At 38.0% G+C, this 22,857-nt stretch overlaps 1 protein-coding gene across 6 annotated transcripts in view; it reads right to left on the reverse strand.

Moving 5' to 3' along the window:
• KANSL1L (KAT8 regulatory NSL complex subunit 1 like) overlaps window positions 1-21,569 on the reverse strand; it is a 119,874-nt gene extending 98,305 nt beyond the window's left edge. For 3 of the 6 annotated variants that reach the window (XM_049888072.1, XM_049888071.1, XM_049888067.1), the window contains exons 1-2: window positions 21,481-21,569; window positions 6,347-7,466 (exon numbers count right to left, since the gene is read on the reverse strand). In XM_049888072.1, coding sequence (XP_049744029.1) covers window positions 6,347-7,437 — 1,091 coding nt within the window. In that variant the 5' untranslated portion in view covers window positions 7,438-7,466; window positions 21,481-21,569. The other 3 variants (XM_049888069.1, XM_049888068.1, XM_049888070.1) reach the window with 3 other exon arrangements.
• Between the last annotated feature and the right edge of the window lie 1,288 nt (window positions 21,570-22,857).

The following is a 22,857-nucleotide window of genomic DNA, read 5'->3' on the forward strand; positions in this document are numbered from 1 at the left end:
AGCTAGTGAGAGACAGGCTGGATCTGCATACTTAGCAAAGTAGGTCCACTATGTCTCTTTCTCCCACTGGGATTTCTGAACTCTGTTATGCAAGATTTAAAGAAGTTCAAATATATACAAGTAACGTGATGCATTTTTCACACACAACTTCAATTTTATAGGAATACCTTAATTTTCCTATGCCAGTTTAAAAAAAAAAACTTTTTATGCTTTCTTTCAATGACTTGAATATTGAAAATCCCTCACTAAACTTAACTTTGGCCTAAGCCAGCTAAATTAGGTATACCCTGAACTTGGAGTTGGAAGATGCAGGCTAAAATTCTAGTTCTGCCATTCACTAACTTTATACCATCAAGCAAATCCAGTGAATAAATTGTCCTTTAAGATCACAATGTTACTTGAAATGTTTCTACTCTTTTAAAACCAATGAGCTTATTTTAATTAAAATATACTTTTTCAAAAATGTCTAGATGCCACAATGTAAAATATTTCTTTACCATTTTGTAAGTATTCATTCACAATTACCCTCTTGAATTTCTACCCTTCTTTACTTCCCCTCTCCTCCCACAAAATGGAAAAGGGTCTTCACTCAAAGAGCACTGCAAATTTTTCTAGTATTTTTTCATTTAACTTCCGTGTTTTCCTCACAAGTGAAATAAAACAAAATCAAACCTCTCCCATCTATTTCAGTAGTGTAGAGGATAAAAAAGATTGCAAACTCGGCATTACACAATTATATAAGGAGCCCTGGTGGCACAGTGCTTAAGTGCTCAGCTGCTAACCGAAGGTCTGCAGTTCAAACCCACCAGCCTCTTTGCAGAAGAAAAATGTGGCAGTCTGGCTCCACAAAAATTTACAGCCTTGGAAACCCTATGGAGCAGTTCTAATCTATAGGGTCACTGAGTCAGAATTGACTCAGCAGCAAAGGGCTGGGTTTACCATTTACAATTTATTAATGAAATATTCTCAAGTCTCCTTATCCTTCAAATCTCACTCTGAGCACAAACTCTTCTTTATCCAATTTCTCAAAGGCAAATACTAGATCACCTACATGGCTTTTTACTTCTTTTCCTTTCCAGTGGCAAAATGGGAAAGCACGAAGAAAACTATGACTATTAATTTCTGTGGGTCTGCAAGAAACTACTTAGTTCTTTTCTGTGTTTTAATCTGGAACAATTCACCTGACAGTTATAACATCAATAATTCTTCCTTCTTTCTTGGGGAATGCCTAATACTGTTGAAAAGAATTTCTCTGCCAAGCCTGCTTATTTATGTACCTAAGTAAAAACTCACAGACAATTTGAGTATGTGGGGACTGATTTTGGGAAATGATGGGATTTTTTTCTCCAACACTCAAGACAGTTGTATGATTTGGAAAATACTGGCAGGTTTCCTGGGGCATGTTTCCTGGAATAAGACAAGGAACCACGTTTCTTCCCTTTCTACAGTCTTGGAAGATCAGAACATGCCTGTTTCAACATCTGCTAATTTCCCCACTTGCATCCCTAGGGGAAAGTAACTGAACATCATTCCTCAGAAGAAAAGAAAACAAATGCTAGAACTCTAAGATCTTACTACCAGATGAGAGGTTCCATAATTGTAGGAGACCCAATCAGTGACCCACCACATCTCCTCACACCGGTTCAGTATACACAGGCCTGAATGAATTGCCAGCATCTCCACTTCTTTTACTGAGGGCTTTCTTTTGTTACTGGAGCCTGCTTTGCCATACAAGCAGCCAACCAGAAGTGCCTGGGAATTAACACTCCCAAGAGCAGCCTTTAACCAATAACAGGAGTTAGCAAATAATACCTCAGTTGCCTCATCTCTCAAATAGGTTTACTCTGAGGCATGTATTTTACACTTGCTCCACCAAGTTTCCCGCGCTATCTTAAGCTCCTGTTGTCCATAACAGAAAATGCTTGATGAGGCACCCTTTATTGGCTGTCTTATCAGTGCCTAATTAAGTGTAGGCACTTTATATTTCAGATTTTATTTAATTATGTCCAGAACTCTTTAAGGTAGATCAAAGAGGAGGGCTCTGATTCAGGAAGGTTAAAAGTAACCTTGCTTTTAGGGTCACAGAATTTGTAAGTGGCAAGCCAGGATTACAACACGAGTACATCCAGAAACCATGCTCCTTCACAAAAGGAACAAAACACTGAGGGGGAGAATTCCATTCACATTACAGTATAAGGACTTTATTTCAAACCCACAAAGTATAAAATCCCCTATTATCCTTTCCAAAGGAAAATATCCTTTTTTTTTTTTTTTTTACTTCTAATGCACACTCGCCTCTCAACCAAAAGTTATTTTAAAAATATATCAGTAATTAATTATGAATTAATCTATTACCTGCATTTTTGGGCAAAAGGTGGAGGGACAAGCCAAATATATATTTAAAATAACAATGGTAATGGTAGTGGCTAACATAAAGGCTTTCAAAAATTCCCAAAACAATTATATTCCTTCACAGCTAAATTTCCAGATCAGAGTAGAGAAATTGTTTTTCCTATTATGGGTATACCATTAACCAATTGCCATTCAGGCTATAATCAGGCTATAAATTCAAAGAAAAGTAGAAAATAATAATATAATCTAAGATAAATACAACACATTACACTTATCTATTTTTAGGAACTACAAATGCTAAGTATTATAAAATACTTAGTAAAAGTAAAATAATTACTTTTAAAGTCCATATTTTTTGGCATAAGTCATTCATTCATCCATTGAAAACAGAGTCATACAGATTCTAAGATGTCCAAGATACATCTATGGCCAGTTTGGTACTAGAGACAAAAGATGGAGGGGAAAAAATGTCAAATAAAGATAAAACAACCACAGAATGGAAAAAGATAAACACACAGAAAGAGAAATTTCACGGATTACCAACCCTGATTTTTTTTATTTTCCTAACTACATATAAAACCAAACCCATTGCCATCAAATCAATTTCAACTCATAGCAACCTATAGGACAGGGTAGAACTGCCCCATAGGATTTCCAAGGAGCAGCTGGTAGATTTGAACTGCTGACCTTTTAGTTAGCAGCTGAGCTGTTAACCACTACGCCACTAGGGCTCCAATTACATATTAAAAAAAAAAAAAAAAAAAATTGCCTTCAAGAAAATTTCGACTCATAGCGACCCTACAGGGCAGAGTAGAACTGCCCCAACAGAGTTTCCAAGGAGCGGCTGGTGGATTCAAACTGCTGATCTTTTGGTTAGCAGCCTAAGGTCTTAACCACTGTGCCACCAGGGCTCCCAACTACATATACAAATGGGCAAATATTCCATTCATTCACTCAACGAATGCTTACCGAACAACCACTGTAGACAAGGCTAGGCAGTGATTATATAATGATAGATTAGTACTTGCCTCAAGTTGCTTAAAATCATACACGGATTGAGAAGTCTTCATCAGCAGAGATAATGAAAATTTAATTGTGTTAGGTAAAAACTACTCAGGTAAAAACTCACCATTCTATCTGCTTTAGGGTTTAATTCTAAGCCATATGCATTGAAAATATTCACCTACGTTTGAAAAATGAGTTTACAGAAACGTAGAAAATAACAACAAAACCTTAAAAGACAGAAAATAAACTTATTATCAGGACAAAAGTTTTAAATTAAAAAATAACTTTAACAACTTAGAACTGATTAGTATTCAATTTTAAAAATGCAAAAATCATACGAAAAGATACACATAATTAAAGTTGCATTATTCTCAAAACTGAATCAACTTCAAAATTAACAAAATGTTGAGGAACAATCTTCCCCACATAAAATCTATTAGTGTTAGTAAAAATATTCAAAATAAACAAAAAATCCAATTATTTTGTGAGACATATGAAATCATGAAATATTTAACAGATTTTCAATTAGGAAAAAATTAAATAATTCAGTGAATTAAAGGAGTCAAAGAACCATTACATAAGTTTAGTATTGTTGATTTGTACAGATCAGATGAGTCTGACCTTAGAACAAAAATTATTTGACCTCTAGAAATATATAAATATGGGATTTAATAACCAAAGCCATCAAACTATTACAAAGGTCAATAATCAGGAGGCTAGAGATATAGCTTAAAAAACATATTAAACTTCTTAGATTCATTATTTTCCTAGAATATATGTCTAGAGTCACTGAAGCCCCTCTGGTGGATTAGAGTGAAAAAGAAAGAATGAGAAATAAAACTTTTCAAACCTAAACCTAATTTTTTTCCAGGTCACTTTACTTCAATTTTCCTCAGTAAACACCGGCAGAGTTAAGAAGAAAAGACATGGGATGCATATTGTTTGATGCTTTGTACAAAAAATAATTTTTTTTGAATTTTTATCAAAATTAATAATTTTAATTTCCTCATTGTATATATTTATACAAATGTTTGAAATTAGTGTTACCTCACTAAACTCAAGTACTAAATGCAAATACTTGAACAAAATGTTTTGACTAATCAACAATTAGGTTAGTATATGAGATTTTTTTTTTGAAGTATAAAACATGATTCCTACCCTTAAGGGACCCACAGTAGAGTTGGGTTATTAAGACTAGTAGATATATTAGCAAACTACATAGAACAAAATATGATTTAATGATTATATGGCAGACTAAGTGGTATAGAAGATCAATAAAAGAGTGCTACTGAAGATCAAAACAGTCTGGGAAGACAGATTTTATTTCTGTTTCTAGGTTTAAAAAGATAAACCTGTGCATTAGCTCTTCTCAACAACAACCAAAAAAGTAGGTACTGAATTTGAATTTACCTATTAAATTTTATTAAAATGAATGACTTCAAAAGTGTTGTAAATATAAGAATTGGTAGATTTTGGGACTTCTTGCAGTACACACATGCCTAATAATTCTTGTGGCTATAGATATCAGTGATACAATACTGAAGAAGTAGCATGGTACAATGGAAAGAATATGGGTTTAGAAACACATATATGGACAAGAATCCTAACTCTGTAACCTATTTGGCTTTTTGATGACGGGCAAATTGCTTAACCATGCTGAGCTGGTTGGTTGCCTCTTAAGTGAAACCCCTGCCCTCCCAGGGTTCTTGAAAAGATTAAATAAGGTATCATATGTAAAGTAACAATTACAATGTCAGCTAGAAAAATAACCTGTACTCAATAACTATAAGCCCTCACATTCCAACAAACTTGAATTACGGTGATATAAGAAAACCAGAAGACTGGAATGCTCACTTTGCTTTATATTTTATCCCTAACAAAAATTAATATACTAACAAAAATTAATACACTGATCTTCTATTTATTAGGAATCCGTGGAATGGCTGGTGGGTTTGAACCACTGACCTTTCAGTTAGCAGCCAAGTGTTTAACCACTGAGCAACCAGGGCTCCTTCTCATTCTTTTTTGAGAATTTGATCAAAGTAATGGACTTCCTCCCCCCATAATGTCACATATACACACAGAATTTCACATTAATTTTGGGAGCATTCACAGATTCCCTGACAGCCAGATTAAGAATTATGTTCTGTCTGGCTATTTAAATTAAAATTAAATATGCAATTCCTCAGTTATACTAGCCACATTTTAAGTGCTCAATAGCCACATGAGGCTAGTGCCTATTTTATTGCACAGATACACACTTCCATCATCTCAGAAATGTCTATTAGACAGTGCTGTTCTGGAGTGTTAACATGGTGTGATAATTGAAAATATTTCTCTCTCAAGTAAATTTCCAAGAGTGCAGAGACTATTTTCCCTACAACTGAATCTCTAGTATCTAGCATATTATAAAAAAGAATTCAGTGAGTACTTCACAGCTGACATTACAGTTTTGTTTGGGTTATATTACCCTAGCAAAAATTCACCAAGTTAGTAAGGGCCAGAGCTAAAAGCTGTGAATATAATGAGTATATAAATAGTTTTTAGAAAAGGAGCTAGCAGGTCAACTTAGATGTACTTACAACTGACAAATTCCTCAAGCCAATGAGGGAGATCTATGTACAGACTTTAAATTTTTTGAGTTTTAGCTATTCATATTCACTAGCTCACTGAAGCAAAGATTTGGGTCTTGTCCATAGTCTATTCAAGAATAGAAAAATATGCTTACTCATAGTTTAGCTTTTATTATTCCTATATGAGTTTTTCCTAGGTAAAGAAAGCAGTTGAATAACTTATTTGTGAATAGTTTGTTTATACTCACAACAGTTTAACCAATGGAACATTTTAAATTCATCAAAGTTTTATAACTTAAAAATTATACCATTAAGATTTCAGAAAATCTATTTCCTTTTAACATGTCTTGAAACCAAGACAAAATTGCTGCTATATACAGAAGAATAAAAGGTCTAATAACAATTTTTGCACTTACACTGCCACATTTTTCCTAATGGTACATTCGTCCAAATCGTCATCAGAGCTGCTATCAGTTGCATCAGAATCCAAACCCTCTTCAACATGAGACAACAGCCCTGTAGCAGACAGTGCAAATCTTTGGATTTCTGCAGCTGAACACCGTGTAAAGCCATTTTTTGCATCATCCCACAATTTATTCTCTGCAGTCAATATGCTGACTTCTGGCAGCTTAAGTTCAGTACACTTAGGTAAACTGTGATCCGAAATTGTGGTAGGTTCATGAAAGATCTTCATTTTGGGGAGCTGATGCTTCATAGAAAATTTCATTTGCTGACCATAGTGCTTAACAACATGCTTTGCCAGGAGCATCTGCAAATGTTTCTGAGTTCTTCTAGCCTGGCTGAGTAAAATTTTCTGTTTGCTTACACAGTGCAGTAAACGAGCGTTCACCTCCTCCTCTTTTTCAGCAGCTGAGGAACTAATAGGCACATGTGAATGGCCAGGCCCAATTTTCCTATGAGCACAGTACAATAAACCCTTTTTATTCTCAGCATCAGTGACTTTATCCAAAAGTACGTTCTTTTGGTACCATTTACAGTTTTGCAGTTGTACTTTATCTACACTAGTGTCTTTGGTTATATTTGAATCCAAAAAACTTTGTACATCTGTCATGCACTTGCCTGTGGTCTCTGAGAGAGGTTCCTTTTTGATGAACTCTTCAGAAGGAGGCTGACAGATTTTACTGAGCCGAATGTTGCTGCCATTACACAGTATTTTTTTCAGTTTACTGCAGTTGGGTTCCCCTAATTTCTTTTGTTTATAGTTCTCATTGTATTTATTTAATGTAGAATTAGAACTCATTAAAAGAACTGTCTGATAATGTTTTGAAGACTGAGGGGAGCCATAGTGTTTTAAATTTACAAAATTTGTATTAAGAGTAGGTTCAGGAGTTGGAAATCCCAGCATCTGAGAGAAAGTGTCTCCCTTTAGCTTTTCATCTACGGTTCTTGGACTTCCCATGCACAGCATCTTGTCAGACTCCATGGTACTTGGCAAAGATGAAAAGCAGATACCCTTTGTTGCTGCCTCCCTCAGAGCTGGGGTCATGGCGATTCCTGCAGATAATTACTGGAAACCTAAAATAAGGTAAAAATAAATTATCAAATATCTAGAAAAAATGTTTATGCTTATACTTGTTCCCAGGGCAACATTTTTGACGTTTCTGATTAAAACATGAACAGAACCAAACTCCTTTATCTCCTCACTCCCAGTATTATCTCTACTCTTTGCCTGCTCACAAGAGACTCAACCAGGACTAAACAAACAATTCTTCACTCCCTGCCTGGGGGCCAAATATCCAAAACTTCGATGAAAGTTGCACACTACCTAAAAAAATAGTTCAACAAATATTTGTGGATATAATTAAATCTGTTGACAATGTTTATTTAGTAAGAGTCAAAAAAAGATTTTCAACCTGAAATCTGGGAACCATGCTTGAAAATGTGACTCAATCCCATACTTTCAGGTGAAAGTAAAAATTATTTGTCTTTATGAAATAAATTGCTCTAAACCTTCATTTCTCAAGGTAATTTTCACAAACTGAAGAGTGTTAATAATTAAAATATGCTAAATAGTATTTGTGGAGCCCTAGTGGTGCAGTGGTTAAGAGCTATGGCTTCTAATCAAAAGGTCAGCAGTTCTAATCCATCAGCCACTCCTTGGAAACCCTGTAGGGCGGTATTACTCTGCCCTATAGGGTTGCTATGTGTTGGAATCAATTTGACAGCAATGGGATTAAATGATATTTGTAAAAAGACCTATATGAACTAAACAAGCAAGAATGTATTTAAATAATTTCACAGCTGTTAAAATAATGAAAACTTGACTAATCTGCAATGTGTGTAAATTTTTCCTGAAATAGCATTTGCAGTATTTTTTTCCGATAGTCATCAGCTATATTTATAGAAGGTGTTACTCCTGCCTGGAAAATACTGGAGACTGTGCCACATCACCACTAATGATTAATCCCATAACTAGACAAATTTCATTGCATTTTATTTTAAAAAAAAAACTATAAAAATTTTCCTTCACAAAAAAAATTAATCCAGTAGCATTAAAAATGATCATGCCTGAATAGTTAATGAAAAAATTTTATATCATTAATGATTGTAAGTTTTTGAAGATACCTAGTACTTTGAAACTGTGATACTCCATAACTTCTGTTTCAATACACATGATGGGTGATAGTCATTTAAATGACCATACTCTCATAGTGTATGTCCCCGTCCTACTTAAAAACAAAAACCCAAAAGTTGATTCTTCACAAAGATTAGCAAGAATGATCATGGAGGAAAAAAAAGGCACAAAAATTTGTATGGAATAAAAATACCATAAACAGGGTTAAAAGCAACTGATAGGCTAAGAGATAGAAGAATCTGCAACATGTATAACAGACTAAGGATTCGTATCTGTCCAGAATATATAAAGAACTCTTACAAATAGGCAAAGGATATAGTCAGATATGTCACAGATAACGAAATCCAAATGGTCATTAGACATGCCTCATCTCACTTTAATGAAGAAAATGTAGATTAACATAGCAAAAAACCAGTCTTCCAACCATCAAATTGACAAAAGTGTTTTCAATAAGAAAATATCAATTATGATGAGGACGTGGGTAAGTACGATTTCTAACATCTACTGAGACTATAAATTGGCCCAGTAATTGAACAATAATGCTGAAAATGTGTTTGTCACAGAAGTACAAGGGTGCAGTGTTTTTAACAGCAAAACATTCTTTTGAAACTGAGATGTCTAACAATAACAGAATGGATAACAGAACACAATGGAATACTGTAGAGCAGTTAAAAAAGAATGAACTAGATCAGTATGTGTAAATATGGACCAGACCCCAAAACCACACCCACTGCTGATGAGTTAATTCTGACTCATGGCGAACCCATGCACTTCACAGTAGAACTATACTTCACAAGGTTTTCTTGGATGTAATCTCATGGAAGCAGATCTCCAGGTCTTTCTTCCACGCCTCAAAAACAATAAGTTTAAAAAAAAAAGTGCAGAATATATAGTACAGTACCATTAAATGGAAAACCATACCATATATATGCATGTATATGTGTGTGGGAGCCCTGGCAGCACAGTGGTTAAGAGCTTGGCTGCTAACCACAAGGTCAGCAGCTCAAATCCACCAGCTGCTCCTTAGAAATCCTATGGGGCAGTTTTACTCTGTCCTATAGGGTCAATATAAGTCGGAATCAACTCGACAGCAACAGGTTTTTTTTCTGGTTTTTATACACGTGCACACGTGTGTGTACAGAAGTAATAAGAATGGATCAGAAAAATACCCACCAAACTTGCTAAAGCCATCCAGTGAGGAAAGAACAGTCTCTTTAATAAATGGTTCTGAGACAACTGGACTTCTGCAAACAGCAGAATGAACCTGGCTGGACCACTATCTCACACCATATATAAAACTAACTTAAAATGAATCAAAGACCTAAATATGAGACCTAAAACCATAAAACTCCTGAAAGAAAAAATACACAGGATAATGCTTTGGGATCTAATATTCCACAATGCATTCTTAGATATGACACCAAAAAACTTTGGTTCATCATCAAAGGACTTTATCAACAAACTGAAGAGACAACCTACAAATTGGAAGAAAATTTGGGGGAACCATACATCTGACAAAGCTTTAATTTCCAAAATATATACAGAACTCCTACAACTTAACAACAAAAAAACAACTCAATCAAAAAATGGGCAAAGGACTTGGATACTTCACCAAAGAAGAAATATAAATGGCCAATAAGCACCTGCAAAGATGCTCAACATCATTAATCACTGTTGTCAGCTGTCATCATGTCAGCCCCCAACAGCAGGATCAGACCACTGTGATCCACAGGACTTTCACTGGCTGGTTTTTCAAAAGTAGATCACCAGGCCTTTCTTCCTAATCTGCCTTAGTCTGGAAGTTTTATTAAAGCCTGTTCATCATCATACCAACACATTAGCCTCCACTGACAGGTAAGTGGTGGCTGCACTTGAGGTGCACTGGCCAAGAGTCAAACCATCATCTGCTACATGGAAGATGAAAGTTCTACACAGACCCACCACTTCCCCCTCATTAATCGTTAGGGGAATGCAAATTAAAACCACAATGAGATATCATCTCCTGCTCACTAAGATGGCTATGATTAAAAAAACAGAAAACAACAGGTGTTGGTGAGGATGTGGAGAAATAGGAACCCTCATTCAATGCTGGTTGAGATTGTAAAATGGTACAGCTGCTGAGGAAAACAGTATGGAGGGTCCTCAAAAATTTAAACACAGAACTACTAGGTCATTGTGTGCCATGGAGTCAATCCCAACTCACAACAACCCTATAGGACAGAGTAGAACTGCCTATAGGGTTTCCTAAGCTATCTTTGTGGAAGCAGACAGTCACGTCCTTCTCCTGCAGAGCAGCTGATGGGTTTGAACCGCCAACATTTCAGTTAGCAACTGATGCTTAACCACTGCACCAAAGGGGCTCCCAGAACTGCCATACGACCAGCAATTCTACTCCCAGATATATACCCAACAGATCTGAAAGCAGCTATACAGACATATACATACACCAATGTGTTGCAGCACTAGCCACAAAAGCTAAAAGGTGGACACAACCCAAATGTCCACAAAATGCAGTGCATATGTGCAGTGGAATGTTAGTCATCCACAGAGAGAAATAAAGTCCTGATACATATTACAAGGTGAATGAACCTTGACAATATCATGTTGAGTGAAATAAGTCAGTCATAAAAGGACAACTTACGTATGATCCCACTTATATGAAATATCTAGAATAGGCAAGTGTATACAGACTCAAGGTTATTAGTAGTTACCAGGTGCAGGTGGTAGGAAGGTGAAAAGTAGGACTCATTGCTTAGGAGACACTGAGCTTCCATTAAAGGTGATGGAAAAATTTGGAAATGGATAATGGTGATGGCTGCACAATGTGATGAACACAATGTCAGTGAACTGTACATGTGGGAAAAAAATACAAAACTTGTAACAGCAATTGCATTAGGTAAGGTTCATAAAACAGAATTAGGAGTGGTAGTTTAAGGAGATTTCAGCTTTAACAACAAAATTTTATTACTTAAAAGATGTAAAAATGAACCAATGCTAACTGTTATTTCTGGGTGATAAAAATAAATGTTTGCCTTTTTACATATATACTTCATAATGTCTCAAAAAATGTATGTCCTTCTGTATAATCCCAATTCTGTATGTCTTAAAACTTATACACTTTTATATAATATCCCCAATACAAGTACTCTATGCATAATAAATTCCCATGTATCCTAAAACCAAAAAACAGGATGACAAAAATAACTTTTTTTTTCATCTTATAGTTTACTTTTAGGAGAAATAGAAAAATAATTACAAAATGACCTAACATTGGGAAATTTTTTTGCAAGTTTCAAGTCATTTGATCAACTCAATGATCTATACCTTCTAATCTATAAACATCTCCAATAATACTTAGATAACTACTCTCTAAGGGAAACTGCCTTAACCATAGTTCTTAATGATGATGTAGTCATATTCAAAAGATGATGTACTCTACCCGCTACTCTCCCTCACCCTATTCCATCTCTATGTATCCCATCCTCTACTCTTCCTCACCCCATTCTATCTCTATGTACCCCACCCTCTACTCTCCCTCACCCCAGTCTATCTCTATGTACTCCACCCTCTACTCTCCTTCACCCAGTCTATCTCTATGTACTCCACCCTCTACTCTCCCTCACCAGTCTATCTCTATGTACTCCACCCTCTACTCTCCCTCACCCAGTCTATCTCTATGTACTCCACCCTCTACTCTCCCTCACCCCATTCTATCTTTGAAAATTTTGAACAGGGTGCTATGAATATAACCAAAATGGTTAGCAGCAAGGGCAAAAGGTGAAATATCATGAGGCAGGAGAGCTCCTCTTGAGCCATGGATAAACTGAAGATAAGGGGAAACGAAAAATAAGAGGAAAGGAAAAGATTAGTAGTTAAAAATATAGTTGGTAGCAAAAGGAGAAGGAAAAGAAATGTAGACATGAAGAGTGGTTAAGGCACTCTTATGGTAGAGAACTACAATAAAACACACAGACAAAAATTATTTCTGGTGAGATCTCTAGGGCTTACTTCCAGTGGTAGATAACTTCTAAAATGACCCTAACAATCTCTACCTCCTGGTATTCATGCCCTTGTGTAATCCTCTCCTCTAATGCAGTAAGGATTTAGCAACTCGATTCCAGTGAAGAGAATGCAACAGAGGTGCTGGAATGTTACTTCCAAGATTAGGTCACAAAAAGACTATGACTTCCATCTTGTCACCCTCACTCTCTCACGGAATCCAGCTGCCATAATATGAGCTAGAGAGGCTCACGATGGCAAAGAACTGATGTCCCCAGCCTACAGACAGCAAAGACTTGCCAACAGTCAAGCAAGTGATCTGAGACATAGATCTTTCCCCAGCCAAGCCATGAGATGACTGCAGCTCAAACCAATACCTTCAATGCAGCCTTAAGACAGACCTTAAGCAAGAGGCACCCAGCTAAGTCATGCCTAGATTCCAGACACACAGAAACTAAATAAATGGTATTTTAAGCCACTAAATCATGGGTTAATTTGTTACACAGCAGTAGATAACTAATATACTTGGATATAAAGACTTTTGGCCTCTAGTCTGTAGAAGGCCCAGCCATATCACAGTTCCTGTTCTAGGATTTCCATGAAGTCTCCCTGTACTCTATTCCCAAGTATATCCTTACAAAAATCCAAACCTGAACAAGTCTCTATACTTTGCAACCAAAAGAAACTCAACAGATATGTCTTCTGTAGCTAAAAAAAAAATAAATCAGTGTATTTATTCCAACTATTTTAATTATTTAAATATGTAATAATTGCATGTTTCCAAACTGAATATTCTAAACCCTACCACTTCTCACCTCTCACCATCTCCATACTGCATAAACAACTACACTTACCATTAGCACTTGAAAGCTCTATAAAGGCTTGGATTTCTTGACTATCTTAACTTGTATCCACAACATGAAAAAGTGTCTGACAGATAGCAGGTACTCCATAAATATTTGGTGAGTGAATCAGTGTCTGCCATTACACTTAAAATCCAAAGTTGTCCTTACCACAGCCTCCAAAGTTCTACCTTATCAGGTCTCTGACTACCTCACCTTCTACAACTCTCTCCATGGCTCACTTCATTCCATAAACTCTGGCCTCCATGCTATTCTTAAAACACACCACGTTCCTGCCTCATGGACTCTGTGCTCGCTATTCTCTTAGCCTGGAGTAATTTCCCACAAATAACATTGCTGGCTCCCTCACTTCACTCATGTTACTGCTCTAAGGTCACCTAGTCAGAGTCCTTCCCTGACAAACATATGTTGAACATACCTCAGGCCTTCAATCCATGACTCTCTATTTACTTACACTGCTCTACTGTCCTTCACAGCGCTAATCACTACCTGACATTATTTATTACATTCTAGGGAGGAATATAGTTTAAAGGCAGGAACTCTATTTTGTTCAATCCTTTAATCCCCAGCATTCAGAACAATGCCTGGCACATAGTTATTCTTATCTATTTGTTCAGAGAATTAACGAACAAACAAATCAGTGGATCATGATTTTCAAAGGTGCTCCAGGGTTTAGGTAGTTATAAGGCGAGACATGGAAACCCTGGTGGCATAGTGGTTAAGTGCTACAGCTGCTAACCAAAGGGTTGGCAGTTCAAATCCACCAGGCGCTCCTTGGAAACTCTATGGGGCAGTTCTACTCTGTCCTGTAGGGTTGCTATGAGTCGGAATCCACTGCACTGGGTTTGGTTTTTCGGGTTTAAGGAGTAACATCTCAACTATAACTTTAAATAAAAGCTACAAATCCAGCAATATATAAAAAAAGAAAATATGTCACTACCAAGTGTGGTTTTTTCAGGAATACAAGGCTGGTTCAACTTAAAAAAAAATCAATGAAATGCACTATATCAAAAGACTAAAGAAAAAAAACTGTATGTTCTCAACAGATACAGGAAAAACATTTGACAAAATTCAATATCTATTCATAATACAAGACAAATTAGGAAGGAAAGGAATATTCCTTGACCTAAGAAATAGCATCTATACAAAAAGTTTATAGATTACATCATAATTAATGGTGAAAAGACTGAAAGTTTTTGCCCTAAAACTGGAATAAGACAAGAATTCTGCTATCACCGATCGTATTAAACATCATACTGAAGGTCCTGGTCAGTGCAATAGGGCAAGAAAAAAGAAATGAAAGGCATACAGATTATAAAGAAATAAAACTGTCTCTACTCACAAATGACATAATTTTCTATGTAGAAAATCCAAAGAAATCTACAAACACACATACACATAGAATCTCCTACAATTAATAAATGAACTTAGTAAGGTAGCAGGATACAAGGTGGGACATATAAAAATCAACTGTATTTCTGTATACTAGAAATGAAAACACGAAAATAGAAATTTTCAAAACTACTAATTCCAGTAGCTCCAAAAAGCATGAAATACTTAGGTATAAAATAAGACTTTGGGTGACACAAACGATTTGTACTCAGTTTTTTACTAACCAAAAGGCTGGTGGTCTGAATCCACTCAGCAGCCCCACACAGGGAAGGCCTAGTAATCTACTTCTGTAAGCTTACAGCCATTGAAAACCCTATGGAGTACAGTTCTACTCTGACACCCATGTGGTTACCATGAGTCCGAATCGACTGGATCACAATAGATTTGGTTTTGGTTTTAAACCTAACAAAATATGTGCAGGATTTATGTGCTGAAAAATACAGAAAACCAATTAAAGAAATAAACCAAAACCAAATCAAACCTGTTGTCATCGAGTTGATTCCAACTCATAGCAACCCTACAGGGCAGAGGAGAACTGCCCCATAGAGCTTCCAAGGACTGGCTGGTGGATTCGAACTGCTGACCCTTTGGTTACCAGCTGTAGCACTTAACCACTATGCAACCAAGGTTTCTAAAGAAATAAAGTCTACATAAATTAAGAGATGTACTGTGTTCATGATTAGATCATTCAATGTTATTAAGACGTTAATTCTAATTCACCTCAGAATACCTCCATCAGTTCTATAAAGTGCCTTCCATATGTAACCTTTCACCTGCAGAGTGGCTAGTGGGTTCAAGCCACCAGCCTTTCAGTTAGCAGCTGAGCACTTAACCATTGTGCTGCCAGGCTGCCATTTAATATACATAGAATCTAAAACTGAACATTAATAGATCAGGTGTTGCTATTGCTATTAGCTGCCATCGAGTCAGCCCCCAGCTCATGGTGACCCCAAGCACAATGGGATTGGACTGTTGTGATCCAAAGAATTCTGCTGACAGATTTTTCTGAAAGTAGATCTACAGGCCTTTCTTCCTAATCTTCCTTGGTCTGGAAGTGTTGCTAAAGCCTGTTGAGCATCACAGCAACACGCAAGCCTCCACTGATAAACAGGTGGTAGCTGTGCTTGGAGGTGCATTAATACGTACTTACCGAGTAACATGTGAAAAACACTGTTGTAGTTACTAGAAAGATGGCAGTGAAAATGACAAACATGGGTAGAGGTTAATTTAGACTTGTAGATGAAGGAAGGCCTCTCTGTGGGTGGCATCTGCTTAGGGATCTGAAATGACCTTAAGAAACTAACCAAGAATTTAAGCGAATGGCCTTCCAAGAAAAAAAGACAATAGACAGCTTTAGGGCAGGAATAAATTTGGTGTTTTTAGAACAAAAATAGCAAATATGCCTAGAATTTAATGAGCCAGACAGAAAGTGGTAGGAAGTAAGATCAGAAAGGTAGATAGAGGCCAAACCATGGGCGTTTTACATACGTCAAAAGGAAAGTCACCAGAGAGATTGAGGCAAGGGAGTAACATGATCTTATTTATATATTTTACTTTTTCAAAAAAACTACCCTGGCTGTTCTGTAGAGCAAAGATTTGTGATGGAGCAAAAATGGATGCAGGGAGACCAGTAAGGAGGTTACCAAGGCAATCTAAATGAGATATGGTGCTGACGTCTTGGACTAGTGAGGAAAGAGTAGAAACGAAAAAAAAAGTGAATTCAGAACAGATTTCAAGGTATCGATGGCCAAGGTTTTGTGGGGTTTATGGGAAAGAAAAGAATCAAGGGTGACTACTAGGTTTCTGGCTTGAGCGACTGGGTAGTCAGTGATGTTATTTTATGAAATGGGGCCAACTTGGAAGGGCTTTGTTGTTGTTGGTTGCCACTGAATCGATTCTGACTCATGGCAGCTCCACGTGTACAGGGTAAAACTGCTCCATAGGGTTTTCCGGCTGTGACCCTTCGGAAGCAGATAACCAGGCCTGTCTTGTGAGGCGTCTCTGGGCAGGTTCAAATTGCCAACCTTTTGGTTAGTCTCCTTATCCTTAAGCTAAAAGACAGGGAAAAGACTATAGCATTTTGAGAGGGGTTTGAATCCCAAAGTAAGGTCAGGCATTATTTCCACATTTATAACTTAAATGTACTTCAGATAGCTGATCCATGTAATAACCCAAAAACCACACCCATGTAATAACAGTAAGGAAAAAATGCGAAAAAGACACACTCTTTAACATTTGAGATGCTTTTTTAAATATTATTCAAATTTGGAAAAAAAAAAAAAAAAAACCTGTTGCCATCGAGTTGATTCTGACTCATAAAGACCCTAAAGGACACAGCAGAGCTGCCCCGTAGGGTTTCCAAGGAGCAGTTGGTGGACTCAAACTGCTGAACTTTTGGTTAGCAGCTGAGCTCTTAACCACTGAGCCACGAGAGCTTCGTTTTTGTTTTGTTTTGTTTTTTTCAAATATAAGGAGGCTCAAAATTTCTTATTTGTAATCCTCAAGGGCAAACCCATTTAAAATAACAAAAAAATGAGAATGAGTTCACATTGGTATACACAGGAACTAATGGAAGGTAGGAAAACAAAATACAGCATCATGTTTCTAGGATTTCTTTATACGCGACATCATGGGAACTCTCAATTCACAGCAGGAAGCACTGCAGTAACTGGTATGACCTGGGTACAGTTAGCTCAGTTCTTTGTATTCAATAATGTGTATACGCATGAACTTCTTCCACTTTGAAAACTATGCCTAAAAAGGAATTCTCTTTGAAGACAAAGGAATTTAATTAAAGATAAAGCCACTTGGGTGGCCACATAACACATCAAACAGATCATACTTCAAGCAAAATTATTACCATTCAGTTATAAGTGCATGACTCATCGGGATATAAAAGAAGAATCTTTTTTTTAATTTACATTTAGAAGTGTATTACCACATTTGCCAAGTCCACACATTTTGACTTCGACTTTTCTTCACATGCTTAAACATTAACTAACGGTAAACCAGCTAAAAATGTAACCAAATTAAAACTAAAAAAAAATTATTAAAAGTAACATGCCTGAGAATTCTTGATCTTACAGGAATGGAAACAAAATTTTAATACTAGAAAAGAATAAAAAGTTCATAAAAGTTTAAAAAATACTAATTTTTTTTATTATAAATGAAAAAAAATAAATTTTTTCTTTTTTTTTATTATAAATGAACCCATATGCTTCCAATTCTGCAATACTCAGAAAACTAGAGGTATTAAAAGTGATATGCTTTCAAGTCAGTAAATTGGTTACTAATTCCCTATTAACTGACACGTCTGTTGTTAACAGCCTCATTCCATGCTGTTTAATAGCTTAATGAACCCAATCAGTAAACAACCCTAAACACAATTATAAACTGGAAGGAAGCCACTTCCTGCCTCCTTCAACCACCATCTAATATTGTATAGACAAATGTAAAAGGACATGAAGGGGTAACTGATTGAATACATGAAAAACATCATTAAAACAAGAATTACATATTACTATAAGCTTTTTTTATAAGCTTTAAGCTTTATGTGGTAGGTTAAAGGTAGTAAAAGATCCTATGGACAAAGTAACAGGTGGACTAACAAGAACAATCTGAATGATGAAACTAAGGAACTTTAAAACACTAGGCATTTTTTTTTTTTCAAATACAGAAAATGCTATAAAAGTGAAGCTAAAATAATTACAGTGAATTCTAAGTGAATTCCAAACTAGATCAATAGGTACCAAAACTCGTTGCCACTGAGGCAACTCCGACTCATAGTGACCCTATAGAAGAGAGCAGAAATGTCCCATAGGGTTTCCAAGGCTCTAAGTCTTTACTAAAGCAGTCTGCCGCATCTTTCTCCTGGGAACAGCTGGTGATACAAATCACCGACCCTTTGGTTAGCAGCCAAGCACTTAACCACTGCACCACCAAGGCTCCTGAGATGTAAAGTAAATGAAATACCCTAAGTTAACATGATCCAAAATAAATAAAACCCAAACCCGTTGCAGTGAAGTCAATTTCAACTCACAGTGACCCCATAGGGTTTCCAAGGAGCAGCTGATGGATCTGAACTGCTAATCTCTTGGTTAACAGCCACAGCACTTAACCACTGTGCCAACAGCATTCTGTTAACATGAAAGACAGCATCGAAACTGGAAGGAACTCTTGGATAATGGCACAGGTGAATACTGGGAAGTCACTAGATATTGTAGTCGATAACTGTGATAACTGCAGTGAAGTTCTCCCACCTGAATGGAATTAGTCAAACGATAACAGTATACCAGCAACAATTTACTCTTATACTAAGACAAAAAGCCGAAGACACAATATCCTGACCTTCTGGAGGTCAAAAGCTACACATGCCAGTAGTCAACTGACAAGTATTTATTGAGCACACACTATGTGATAAGAAGCCTGTCCAAAATGAAATATTCCCTTCCCTCAAGCAGCTTACAATAAATCAGAAAGATAAAACAAAAGAGTGTCGGACATGAGAAAAATAAAGCAATGCAAAGTAAAGCAAGGTTTTCTTCTTTTAATGCTAATGCGGGATGATGAATAAAGATATAATGGGAGGCATTAGAGTATAAATCAACACAACATTCTGGAAGGTAATTTAGTAATGTTGCAAGAGCCTTAAAAAAAAAATCCAAAATCTTTGACCCAGTATTCCACTTCTACAAATCTAAAAATTTCAATGACTTACGTACGAGGCTATTCTGTGTAGAAAAACGTGTACTAATAAAACATTAGAAACATCCAAAACACCTGCCAATACGAAATATCTAAAATATGATAGTTTTATGAAGAAATGTTTGTCAGTTATTAAAAAGGTTTTCAAAGAATATATAATATGGAAATATGTTGCTATGGTAAAATTGTGTGAAAATACCGTATAATCCCAATTTTAGGAAAAAGCTTATTTTATAATAAAAAAGATTACTTAGCAAAATAAGCAACTGGAACTTGACTAAGCACATATCAAAATAAAAACGTATATGTAAAAATCAATGTGATAGAATTGGTCTTGATCAAGAAGAGTTTCACGTAAAAAATTACCCCAGAACAGCCGATTACCCCAGAAGTAACGATTACCTATCTACACAGATTAAAACTATAGCTGAAAGGACGAAATGGTGGCAGACGAGTAAGTGAAAGCTGAGGAAGAATCAAATAGTTAAAACAGACTTTGAAAATATTCAAATATATCCAATTTCATGAAACATGCATTCTTTATATTCCTCCAGTATGCTGGTTTTAAAAACCCTGACTTTTGTCACAAAACCGTATTACTAGGCAATTTCTGTATGTGTAGTATTTGTAGATTACAAATCACTTTTACTAACACAATGCACTTGATCCTCATAACAACCTCATAAAGCAGGCACAATATTGTGAAATATTTACAAGAGGAAGGAGATTGAGATCAGAGAAGTTGTAACTTGCCCAAGAAAAACAGCTAGTGAGAGTTGGAAAGGGCAGCGACGACTCACTACTAAACCTCTTTCTCAGGCAATCTGCATTCCAGAACACCAGGTTTTTCTCCATTTTTGAAGTATTTTTAAAGCCACTTTTTCATAGTCAAAAACACTGCCAGTTTTGTCTGCAGTATTGGCAACTATTTCACTAGGTTTTGTTGCTAACAAACTTGCCCCATCCAGTCAGTATTTAAAAAACATTTCTACTGACCCAAACTCGGCACGAAGTTAAGCAAGCTGCTTAAGGAAAAACGACGGAAACTGTCCTCTTTGATCTCGCCAGTACATGACTGTTCTGAAGTTAGAGGAATCAAAAACGGAATGTGCTTCCCAAAGTAAAAAAAAAAAAAAAAAAATCCCCCGTAATGCCACTGATCAGAGAGGAAGGGAGGAGTGGACATGTCAGGGGCGAGGCAGGGTAGAAATCAGCCAAACACTAATTCTCCGGGAGTAAGAAAACATTACAAGAATGTCCATCCATTCTCCCTTGGCTGAGAAGCCAGCCTTTCTTTCCTGTGGTTTCTGAAACGACCAGAACATAACCCTGTATTTCTTGCCACCAAACACCATACATCCTCTGTTTCCACACTAATTGACTTAAACTTGAAAGCACCATCACTCAATAACACTCTAAAGTCCCCTCCATCCCTACTAATTCTAAAAGCTAAAAAAATTTGCTTAAAATAAATTATAAAATAAATTAATTTAAAAAGGAACATATCTAACACAAACGGTTCTGCCTCAGAGCTTCTCCAAAGCACCCAGCACCACCGCGGCGCCAGGCGAGGCGTCGCCGCCGCCAAGGCAAGGGGCGGGCCCAGGAGACCACGTGTTCTGCCTTCTGCGCACGCGCCAGCCAAAACAAAAGGGAATCCGGCCAAGCACCGCCCCTCCCCCACGTGACCCGTGTCTAGGTCCGCCCCGCCCCTCCCTCCACCTCTTCCCTCCCCTCCCCTCCGCTTCTGCCAAGGCGTTAGATTTAGCCGTTTAAATTTGGCTGCGGTCCGACCCCTTCCCGAGAGTGCGATCCTGTGCCGAGAACCAGAGTCCAACAGCCCAGAGAATTCGAGGGACGAGGAGGCTGCCGGTCGGTCACCTGGCCCGCAAGTCCACCCGGCGGTCTCCTCCGCTCTTCTCTCCCCGCGCTGCCGCGGTCCCCGGCAGAAGAGATCCACCCCCCTCAGCCCGCCGCTGAGACGCCGGCCACTCGCCTGCTGGGGCGCCCTGGCTCCCCTCCGCCGCCGCACCTTCGGTCCGGCCGTGGTGGGGGCTGCTGAAGTGATCTCTAGCTGCCCGCCCGCCTCCCCCCACCAGGGGCGCCGCTGACTCGTCTCCAGAGCGTGCCCCGCTCCCGCCCCTGCTGCCGCCGCGGTTTAACAGTCCGCCCGCTGCCCGCAGCTCCAGGCGGCTCGGGGGACGGAACCCTGCCTTGGTGAGGGGGCGGGGAGGGCAGTGGGCGGGGCACGGCGCCGGCCAATAGCGGCGGGGGAGGGGCAGCGCCATGCAAATGAAGCGGGTGGCGGGGAAACCCCGGCAGGGGGCGGGGCCTGAAGAAGCGCCTCAGAGCGTTCTGGAAGTGGCCGGTGCGCGACACCCGGACCGTGCTGCGGAGGCGCGGCGGCTTCCTCGGGGCGGGCCCCGCGCTTCTCCCGCTTCTTTTTTCTCCTCCTGCCGTGACAGTCCGGAGGAAAAAAAAAAAAAAAAAAAAGACCGGGCGGCTTCCAGCCTGTGGTTTGCTATTTTTGTGAGGTAAAAACAAAGCGCTGGGGAAAGTCAGACCTCTTCACGCCCTGTCCCCAGCGCGGGGGCGCTTTGGCTCTGGGCGTCGGGCTCCGGGCGTCCGACAGGAAAATTTTAACATTTTGTCACAGTTGTCAAATATATACGTGTCCGTGCGTTTGCTTTAATTTGGGACGTGAGCACAATTCAAAGTCATAATTCTAAACGACCCTCAAAAAAAAAAAAGCCCTGAAATAAGGCGATATAGCTGCCTTGCTGATTTGTGGTTAAAAAAAAAAAAAAATCAGGAGCCGCCAGCTCAAGCATTTTTGTATTTGTACGAAGTTTGTTTGAGTGATAGTAGCGTTACCTCCGCTCTGCAGTAGCGCAAATAAATAAACGGCGTTTTATGTGGAGATAGTTAGCAACGGATACATAAAAACAGCTCAGTCTTGCACCTGGCCCAGCCTTCCACTCACCACTAAACTACACCCGGGCATTTCCCCGGCCACGCATGCAATTTTTTTTTTTTTTAGCTGAACTCTAGCTTCTTAGATGATGGATTACAGGCTTTCTTAAGCACCTAATTTACACACGGAATGATTTAAGGCGTGAAGCGTGCTATAATTTTAGATCCAGAATGACAATTGCCATTATTTCAACCTTATTCATTGGTAAGATGATGGGGGGAGGGGAGAATCCAAGGAATTATGACAAAACATAAGGCGTGACACAGGTTACTGGAATTGGGAGATGAGCTGCTTATTCCTGATCTTTCTAATAGATTGTGACATTGCTACAATGATTTTTATGACAAGCTGCATTTATTGGTAATGCTTTTAAAGAATTACTCAAAACACTTAATTACA

The sequence above is a fragment of the Elephas maximus genome, chromosome 6 (assembly GCF_024166365.1).
Source record: "Elephas maximus indicus isolate mEleMax1 chromosome 6, mEleMax1 primary haplotype, whole genome shotgun sequence".
NCBI lineage: Eukaryota > Metazoa > Chordata > Mammalia > Proboscidea > Elephantidae > Elephas > Elephas maximus.